Below are 10,803 nucleotides of genomic sequence, written 5' to 3'. Positions count from 1 at the left end.
CTCCGTTTTATGTCCCGCTTCTCCTGTTTCAGAGTTTTGCGCAATGTGCGCGTCGTTTTTTTGTTTGTTTTTTTTAACACCGCATGGTGTGCAGCGTTTGGGAAGGTATCGATGGGGAAAAGGCAGACTGACATAAACCTTTTAAAACAACTGAAACATTTTTCGGTATTCTGATTATTGGAATTTAAAAGTGTTGTGGTACCGTTGTTATATCACACCCGTTTCATACCGGACCACTTACAGCACCGGTGTTAACGCTATAAAATGAACGCTATCGTGGTATCACTATGGAGGGATTTCTTTATTTAAATGGGTTCATTTTTTCAGAGGGATGCAAAGTCAGGGTATCATGATTTTAGTAATTACATGTTTATAAGAGCGATTTTCTGTTGTCCTTCCATGGAAGCGGGCAGCTTTCAAACGGAAATAAAACACTTTTTAATATAAGTTGCTGCTTTGACATGATCACAGAACTGTCGAAACATCTGTACAAAAATACCAGACAAAGTGAATCACAGCACCGTCATCAGCCGGTGTAACGCTGAACTGATTCGGTGAAGCTACTAGTAGCAGGAGCGGAGCTGCGCCAAGAAGCTACAAACACTGAAGAGAAGAAGAAGAGCTGCCATCGATACAGTTGCAGCCAAGCATGATTTAATATTATACAATACAGTTTTACCAAGTTGCTCAAAGTCTAAACTGGTATTGTTGTGCATTTAATGTGTAAAGTTTACCTTCGACCAAACGCCCCCGAAGGCATCCCACGCCCCCCTTTTGTAAAAAATTCCGCCAGCGCCCCCTGCTGTCCTCTGAACGCCCCCCGGGGGGCGGGGCGGTACCGCCCACGTTGAGAACCGCTAAACTAATGGCTAATTTCGGCTAAATCATTAATTCGATGTCAGTTATTTTATTATACATACTATAAACTCAAATCTTCCAAACTTTATAGGAAATAAGATAAATAAGGATCTGAAGTTGGGTTTACAATCTTTTGCTAACAACAGATAGTTATTTTGTTAGCAATAACGATCATTCAGATCGTTTTTTGCTAGCAAATATTAGCAAGCTAAATCTGTGTGAAATGTCAAAAACAATCCATCCTTTTTATTCTGCTTAACAATTACGTTCTACAAATTTTGTGTTGATCCGTGACATAATATCCAGCAAAAAAAAAGAACAAATGGAAGTTTGAACACGGCACAAAGCGGAAAGATATGACTACTTTTGCAAGCCACCACCGTTAGCCTACATGCTAGCTCATAGTTTTTAACATCTGGCTGCTGCAGAACAATCAAATTTTCAAATATTATTTTTAAATATGAGCGTAAATAAACATCTCTAGCTGTGTTTCTATGTATTAAGAAAGCGGTGTAAATGTTCTCACTTGAAACATGTCCTTGACTTTCTGCTTGGGTAGATTGACATTAAGCTTGTGGAGCAGCTGGTGAACTTCCCCAATGCTCAAGGTACCGTCTCCATTTTTGTCAGCCTCAGAGAAGGTCTGCTGCAGCCATGTGCAACGCAGTTAAGGCTCAATCAGAAAACACAACAGGATCTAAGCTGTTAATCACTGCACTGTTGGCATGAAGGAGTGGATAAAGGATATTGATCCCGGGTGCGCTGTCTGCGGGCCAGACTGTCTTCATCGCTGATCCCGGCCATCAGGTACTTGAGCCCCTGGATCCAGGTGCGCACCTCCTCTGCATTGTTGGAGACCAGGTCCAGGGACTTGACTCGATCCCCGTAGTAAATACTGAAGCAACAGTTTGGGTCGAAACGGTTTTCTGCGTAACGCCGGAAGATCTCAGATTTCTTCCCCTCACAGACCTCATGGATGGAATCGATGGATACTGGGGCAGAAAAAAAACATTCAGGTTTTCAGACCGATTTCACAAAGTCAGCAGAAAACAGAGGAACAGAGAAATCTGAAAGAACTCACGTCCCTTGACTTTTTTCACATTTTTGTTTATAATTCAGTCTTATTCTAAAATCAGTTTGGGGACAGTTGTCATAACGAAAAATGAAAATACGTTTTAAGACATTTTGTGTGCATATATACAAAATATACAACATTGAGGGCACATAAGCCTTTGTTTTCTGTTGCAGGCCTATTTATTGGACGCGTTGGATCCCCTGACGCGTCAAACGCTGGAAATGCTTCAAATCGACGTTAGTAGCAAACTAAAAAAATAATATCTGAATTCTGAAATGCAGAGCTGAATTTAAGCCTGCCATTTTTTTAACTATTTGAAAGTTACATCAGCTGATAAACAAATTTAAATTAAACAAGTTAACAAATTTGATAGCTTATATTTCCCCAATAGTGGTGGCAGTCAACAGCAGGAAAATTCAAGTTATTATTTGTGTAACAACTATAAAATAATATATAAATCATTTTTCCATGTGTAATAGCATTTAGTTTGTATTATTCAATGTTATTTAAGTGCATATATTATCATGCTAGCTTGGTGCTCTTGGGGGCCCTCTGGTGGTGTGGGGGACCTAAGCAGCCGCTTAGCTTACATATGCCTTCAAGTGTATCAGCTACCCAAATCTTCACAGCCTTGGTTTGGTGTTTTGTTGAAACGCCTTTGCCACAGCAGCTTCAGGTGTTTGAGGTTACATCTCTGCAGGCTTGATGAATCTATTTTGGTATTTTCTGACATTGCAGATCCTCTCCTGCTCCACAGAGCTGCATGGGTCGGTATTAGCAGACAGGCATTTTCAGGCCTTTCCAGATACAGTCTGTTCTTTTGGATTTAAATCTGGTCACTGTTCCTGAAGCCGCTCCTTCATAATCCTGGCTCTGCACTTCGGGTTAATTTTGTGTTTTCACCTCAGTCTGAGGTGAGATCATTACAATGGAACAGGTTTATTTGAAAAGTTTCGTCACGTTTAGCAGATTTGATCACAGCTAAAAATATATGTTTTCTTAATTTGCTGATAACATCCAAATTTGTCTTTGTGTCATCATGCATGTATAAAAAGTCAACAATGATTAACATTTTTGTTAATTTCAGAGAAAAAAGGGACTAAACTCGTCTTTTTGGAACAACCTGACTTTCCACTTCTCCAAACATTTACATTATATTTTCATTTTTCTGAAGCCTTGCTTTCATAGTCAACAGCATTTCTAGTTCAGCTTTGTTTGGTGTTTTGGTGAAATAAAAATGACTTTGAACTCTCACTTTTGGCCTTATCGTGCTTTTTGGAAGGCCGCCACCGGATGCAGGACTTGTGCTCGTCCAGGAAGAAGAATCGGACCAGCCCTTTCTTCTTCCCCTTCAGTTTGGTCATCTGGGTGCCGGTCTGCATGGTGCACATGCATCGCTCCACTGCACGGGCAAAGATGGTAAAAAGGGTCATTTTCTGTCCCTCAGAGAGAAAAGCATGGAAAATAAATGTGATGCACTGACAGAATAATGACAAAATTAAAGCTAGATTCAGGTGTTGTGTTTAAATATGACTGCAAAAAGTGTAAAAACCCACCTCTGTTAAAACTGATACTTGGTGTAATTTGTTTTATTTACATTATTACATAATTTTGTGTTTATATCCATTAAATGCATTTAGTAAATAATCCAAGCATTGTCTGTGTCGAATGCTTTTAGGAAGCTGCTTATATTATTGATAAAATAACAACATAAGCAGATTAAAGTTTATATCGTCTGACTAGATTTAACCCTTTAACACCAAATATGTCATTTTTGATTATCATTTCTCTAAATATTTTCCTAAAACAATCTGCTGATTCAAGTAAACCTATCACATAAATTTATACAGCATACATATGTATTGTAGATGCAGGGGCGCTGCCAGGAACTGTGGGCCCCCTGACAAGAAATTTGTTTGGGCCCCCTGCGCAGCTGCTGTTACAATTTTTGAGTCTATTTGACACATAAAAAGCGTCACAATTTTAAAGCCCTGCATCTGCCTTGCTTTCTTTGGTTCAATACTGATAATTAGCACAATATTTACTGCTCATAAATTTAACAATTTAAGTAAGTAGGTTGCTTAAATTTTTCCTATTAGTTTTAGATACTGAAATGTCTCTCCTCACAAGCAAGTCAAAAGCAACATGCAACTCCACATAAAGCTATCCAGACTTCTCAAAAATGCTATGTAGTTGCATTTTATTCAAGCTGCAGTACATAACTTTAATAAAAATATATTTTCTCCATATTTGTTAAATCTGTCATGATGTCATAGCAGTTTGTTATGATATGAGACAGATAATCTGTGAAAACAATCAATCTTCTCCATCTCCTTCCTGAATTACTATTACTGGTTAAAGTAATGCAACGTTCTGATCAAAACAACCAATCAGAACCAGGAGGAGGGTCTTAGCGCTGGCAATTAGCCTCATTCACTCACTGTTAAATGTGCTAATGGTGGAGAAACAACTTATTATTACAAGAAACCGTTTATCTGCTGCTATGCTAACTAAACTGAACGTTCACAGTTTGAATCTGCACAGCTCTGTGCTGAGCTAGCTGCAGAACAGCACTAAACAAGGGGGAGGATGGATGAGCAGCATCACATGAAATTGTGATTGACAGCACTAAAACTCTCCTGACACTGACTGGTTGCTTCTTGCACTGGGAGAAAGCAGAGAAAAAAGATTTTTCACAGATTACCTCTCATACCACACTGTCACAACATAATGACAGTTTTAACAAATATGTGGAAAAAAAATATATAAAAGTGACATACTGCAGCTTTAATTTCACTCAGGAGAGGACGGGTCAGGAGGGATGTGGGTTAGAGCTGCTGCTGCTGCTGCCTGACAGTGTGGTAAAAGGTACAAAGAATATATTGGTAATATATACAATGGTGGGATCTTATATATATATATACATATATATATATATATATATATATACTTTGAAAAACTATTCGTCGCTCTGTTCAATACTCCCGTCCCTCACTCCTGCCTAGAATGATTTAGTGACGCTGTTGCAAAGGGTTAATAGTTTGGGTTATGCATAACTTATCTGATCGCTTCCATAGCAACAAGCAGAAGCAAGACATTGCCTCAGAACTACAGTGACCTCATTGTAGCTATGACCTCATCTGTGACATAAATAGATCAAAGAACTTCTGAGGTTATGAATACTTGTATTTCAAAACATCCAAGCAGTTCTTCAACACTCTTACAAGAATTTTTACTATGGCAGGGATAGTAGTTAGGGAGTTTTCCCCCTAAGTTTTGGCGTAGGATATTTGGTAACTACTGGAATGAAGAAGGTGTGTGACGGTTTATTTCCTGGTAAAGATTCAGAGACAAGTAGCTCTCAAGACAAGAGTACTGTGTCCAAGTATGATATCTTTGATTCATATCTATTTGAAACTTCCCCGGCTGGGGGAGCTCTGCGGGACTAGAAGACTGGACCCACGAAGTGAGCGCTGTCCAAGAGAACGTTTCCTCAGAAACCACAGGGATTGTCGTGACTGAGACAGAAACTGAATCTTCTCTTGAAGAAAACGAAAATATATGGGAACCACTTTTGTTTATGTTTTCAGGTTTGTTAGGTTTGTATTTCTTGTTCTTTCGGTGGGATCTTATTTACTGTGGGGGTATTTTCAAGTTTTTCATTTTTCTATATTTTGTTTGTGGACTTATTTGTTTGGAACATCTAGCCAAACATTGAGCGCTTAGCTTTAAATTTAATTACATTTAATTTAATTAATTCAATTTCAAAAAGGGGGTGGGGGGGTACATAGTGGTGCAGTTGGTAGAGCTGTTGCCTTGCAGCAAGAAGGTTCTGGGTTCGATTCCTGGCCCGGGTCTTTCTGCATGGAGTTTGTATGTTCTCCCTGTGCATGGTGGGCTCTCTCCGGGTACTCCGGCGTCCTCCCACAGTCCAAAAACATAACTGTTAGGTTAATTGGTTTCTCTAAATTGTCAATTGGTTTCTCTAAATTGTCCCTAGGTGTGTGTGTGTGTGTGTGCACGGTTGTGTGTCCTGTCTGTCTCTGTGTTGCCCTGCAACAGACTGGCGACCTGTCCAGGGTGAGCCCCGCCTCCTGCCCAGAACGTTAGCTGGAGATGGGCACCAGCACCCCTCCCGACCCAACCAAGGGACAAGGGTGTCAGGATTGTCCCTAATCCTTCTCTACATGATCATCTCCAGAGGTTCCATAGTCGTCCCCAGAACAAAACCAACCTTCTTTATCAGGGTGTTGAGTGATTTTAGGTCCCTGGCTCTGATGCTGCTGCCGCAACAGATGACGCTCTCAACAACAGACTGATAGAAGATCTGCAGCATGGAAGGATGAGCAGCACCACATGAGATTGTGATTGACAGCACTAAAACTCTCCTGCCACTGACTGGTTGTTTCTAGCACTGGAAGAAGGCAGAGGAAATAGAGTTTTCGCAGATTACCTCTCATACCACACTGTCACAACATAATGACAGTTCTAAAAAAATGTGAAAATTTTTTTTTTTATAAAAGTGACATACTGCAGCTTTAATTTCACTTAGGAGAGGGCAGGTCAGGACGTCCTCTCCTGACCCGTGGTAACTTAACAGATGAGTTAAGTTACTACTCATCTGTTAGTTACCACTTAACTCATCTGTTAAGTGGTAAAAGGCACAGGGGACACAGTTAAATATATGAATATGTTGGTAATTTTTTTCCTTAATTCATTAAATGCTAGTGAAAAGGAGGCAAACAGCAGTCTGTAGCTAAGCTAATTATGCTAAATGGTTGATAATCTCACACAGTCTACCCACTTCTCTTGGACAAAAACTGGGTTATAAATTAATACTCTTGCCTTTTTCTCTCTCTATGTCTCTGCAACATGCAACATTTTTGCAGCAGCATTTTCTCGTGGTGAGTTCAGGTGATGGTCAGGTCATTGTTTTTGTGCACCGTGAGCAGGTAACCTTTGTTTGTAATCTGAAGATACATGTGACGCAACCTGGGACATCATTCAGGCTAATCCTAAAGGATTGTCTGCAGTCCATATGCTCATTATCTGCTTCTCCGCTTCCCTCTCTGTTGTTTGTGCAACTGACAACCCTTAAAGGTCACCTAAAAGCACATATCCAGAATATATCTGGAGGATGAATTGTTCCCAAAAGGTTAGTGGAGGCTTACCTATTTGACCCAGCCTCCATTTGGGTTGTGCAACCACACTGCCGCCGATCCAGAAGAACTCCTCAGCCAGTCTGGAGACGGACGCTTTCTGCCAAAGTTTGGGCGAGCTCATGATGGAGTGGGTGGGCGAGTTGACGGGGCTGGAGGTCCGCTTGGCTTCCCGTTTGGCCCGTGACGGGGAGAACATCCCGGATGATCCCAGAGCCTGGAAAGTAGTCTTCTTCGGGGTCGTCCGGGAGGATGGCGGCGGGCTCTGGCCCAGAGACGGCGGAGCCATCGCTGAAGGCCTGTGGTTCATCTCTGAACTATACATTTGGTTCCGGCTCACATGTCCCATTCGCAAAACATGGACATGCCTTCCTCCTGCCTCCAACAGACAGCTTTAGTCGCACCGTGGCAGCAGGTCCTCCAGTTTCCATCAGTCTCCCCACATGAGCAGATCATTCAGTCAGGATCCGGTGCTTCGTCCACAGGTTCCTCCTTTTATTCACTTTTGCCGCCTGCAGAGTGCTCTCAGTGAGGAAGTGTGCAACTTGTTTGAGTCTCTAAATCTTCCTCAAGCTGTAATCCTGCAGTGAGGCTTCAGCCTGGTCTTGATAGAGGGATTTTCTGTGAAGCCAGTAAGCTCCTGAGGAGGGAGACTGGGACCGGAGGGCTTCACATGCTCAATGTACAGCTTAGAAATCTTCAGATTTAAAAACCTGAAGATAATAAAATGCAAAACAAAGACTTGAGATTTAGGGTTTGGTAGGTGGTGTAAACAAGGTGGAAGTGTTTTCTCCTAAACTGTGAGTTAGGATTTCCCTCTAGAGGCAACAGGATGATGTGCAGCTCTATTATTTAAATGTCTCTCAAACAACAAAATGTAAACTATAAAATATAACATTATCTAACTATTTCACTTAAAATAAAGGAGCAAAAATTGAGTTTGAATGTTTTTATTCACATTTAAAACATAAACTCAAGCAAAATACAGAATAAACATACAAAATTTGTAGTAGTTTTACTCCTTATTATGCAGATAATTATCATTTATTTTGGTTTTTATATTGAGAAGACCAGCTAATTTGTTCAGTCATCTGCTTTACAGAATCACCTCTTGTAGCTTGCTAACTCTATTTTCAAAACATTATTAACTCAAAGGGAAAAGAAATACAAGTGGAACTTTTCACACCACAACTGTCTGTTTTTACAAACATTCAAATTTAGATTTGAAGTGAAAAACAAAAAGCATTGCAGTTTTCTTCAGCCAGCTGGCTGGCAGTGTGTAGGAGAAAACTCTAGTCACACACAGCACTTTCTCCTCCATCTTCTTGAAGTGATTTAAAACTATTGGAATGTTATACGGAACATTTTTTGTGGTTTTGAAACTTTAGAAACTTCTGTTAGCTTGATGGTGAAAAGTGACTCATGAATAGACAGCTCTGGAAAAAAGAGAGCACTTTAAATGATCAGTTTATCTGATTTTACTTTTTATCCGTATGTTTTATTCATTCAATAATAATAATGTTTTCACTCAGGAAAAGTTTGGAAATCAATATTTGGTGGAATAATAACAGGTTTTCAAAGGGGTTCAGTGCAGTGGTCTCTTGATTGTTTTCAGAGCTGCATTATATGCTTTGTGAAACAGTAGCATTACTACCTAGTAATTATCTTCCTGTACACCGGACAAAATATTATGGACACATAATTCATAGCTAGTTGGAGCTTTAACCTATAACTTTCTGAACAATGTTCAATTCATCATCTGAAAATGTGATCTGGTCACAAATGATCAAAACTAACGTTTTGATGGGTTTCAGACACGTGACCCGGATGACGCGTGAAATTCAAATGGGATCCGGAAGTGGATTTCTCCGGTTCCAAACAGATCACAGCCAGTACGCTAAGGCCCTAAAAGGGGTGGAACAGATGAGGTATGTCGAAAATATATGCGTATATTTAGCATATGATCCTTATTGTGTAGGAAAAAAAGACTTGTCATATAATCTTGAGGATTTATCCGGCGTCGAGGCGATTGACGTAACAAACTATCTGGTGCTGCAGCCCTCATGTTATACAACGAGTCGGAAGAAAGCTTTCAAAAGCCTGGAAACATACAAATATTTTGTTTCAGGTGGGTCAATCAATTAGGATCAAAAGAAGCATTAATTGGCTGTCGACTTGTTTCTGCCGGGTGAGTAGTGAGTTAACTAGTCTACGATCGCTAACGCTAACAACAAGCTAACTAATGCTATTTCTATGAGCTTGGATCTATTTGTAAATGATTTATTTAGATTTTGTAAACCCAAATTCATGCTGGAGTTGTGTGTTAATGTTGAGTCATACTGCATTTTTACAATGTAGGGCAACCATCCGCAGCAAACTAAAAAATGTTTGTGGTCAGAGACAGTGAGAAAATAGTCGCAGCTCACTGTGACTTGCATTATAAACGCTTATCTTTATAATTACTATACTTATTACTTAGTAACTGTCCAATAAAATATCTGAAAATACAATTTAAACGATGCGATCCTTACCTGTTAGAAAGTGGTCGCTACAAACTCCGGCATTGTTAGTTTCCGCACCTCCTGTTTCTAGCTGTGGATTATTGATCCACTATCCTTGTCTTTTTTCGGTAAGTTTTTTTTTTTTAATTAACTCTTTTATTACCAGCTACCTTCAAAAAACGAAAATACGTTTATCTTTCTCTATTAGAACGGTTGGAACAACCGTATACGACACAGATTTTAGGCATTTTGAGGCTGGATCAACAGAAGTAAACGGGCTGCATTTACTTCCTGACCCTCATCTGCGTTGCGTGACGTCATTACTACGTCATTCACAACCCAACAATAGTGGAAATCAAAGTGCATGTCCCCTGAATACACCGTTCTCATAATGCAAACATGGTGGTGGTAGCATCATGCTGTGGGGAGGTTTTTGAACTTATATCCAAGTAATAATTTGTGACAAGAATCAAATATTTTACAGATGTGCTCTATTGAATCTTACTAAATTTGATTTATTGTATAAAGAATAAAGGACAAAAAGTTTAACTGTACCAAAATCAGTTTGGATTTTAAAGAAAACAAACAAACAAGCACAACAAACTGAACTGAGTAGAACTGGTTTAAATTTTAATGGGTATTATACAAGTTTTCTGAAAGGAAAAGGAAAACACTGAAACAAGAGGCCAGTGAAAACCCACTTCCAGACCCCAGAAAAGTACAGGAGCTTCAGCAAATTAACACGGATACCGCTATTATACTGTACCCAACAAATACTGAGCGAGGGTATCGTAATGATAAGACATGAAAGTGTTTCCTGTCTATTACACATGAGAGCACCAAAAAGGTTCAAAAACCATCAGAAGGTCCGAGTTAACCTGTGACGGAGCTGGAAGTGCTGAGAAGTATATCATATATTTGTGAGTTTTTGGTCAGAGGTGAACTATATACTCTATAATTCATCAAATAATTAATCTATAACATCAAGTGAAAGGTTTTAAAGTTCTTTTGGAGAGAGAAACTCACAACTACTAGTAGTTTAAATCGATAAATCTACCCAGCTTGGTATATGCACTGTGACTGCGGCAACAATCAAATTACAGTTCTGCAAATTCAAATAGAGTCTCTCTGTCTTTTTGGTTTCAAGTAAGAACGAAAAATAATATGCATAATCAACTCATGTCTGGGGCAAGCAAACATACCATACCAA

At 39.6% G+C, this 10,803-nt stretch overlaps 1 protein-coding gene across 1 annotated transcript in view; it reads right to left on the bottom strand.

Moving 5' to 3' along the window:
* Window positions 1–7,912, bottom strand: part of plch2b (phospholipase C, eta 2b) — an 18,593-nt gene extending 10,681 nt beyond the window's left edge. The window contains exons 1-4 of the mRNA XM_007550217.2: window positions 7,105–7,912; window positions 3,189–3,335; window positions 1,607–1,850; window positions 1,385–1,514 (exon numbers count right to left, since the gene is read on the bottom strand). Of these exons, the coding sequence (XP_007550279.1) occupies window positions 1,385–1,514; window positions 1,607–1,850; window positions 3,189–3,335; window positions 7,105–7,441 (858 nt within the window). The 5' untranslated portion in view covers window positions 7,442–7,912. The remainder of the gene's footprint in view (window positions 1–1,384; window positions 1,515–1,606; window positions 1,851–3,188; window positions 3,336–7,104) is intronic.
* Window positions 7,913–10,803: the final 2,891 nt, after the last annotated feature.

The sequence above is a fragment of the Poecilia formosa genome, unplaced genomic scaffold (genome assembly GCF_000485575.1).
Source record: "Poecilia formosa unplaced genomic scaffold, Poecilia_formosa-5.1.2 Scaffold2, whole genome shotgun sequence".
NCBI classification, from domain to species: domain Eukaryota; kingdom Metazoa; phylum Chordata; class Actinopteri; order Cyprinodontiformes; family Poeciliidae; genus Poecilia; species Poecilia formosa.
This window is presented reverse-complemented; position numbering and strand designations above follow the sequence as displayed.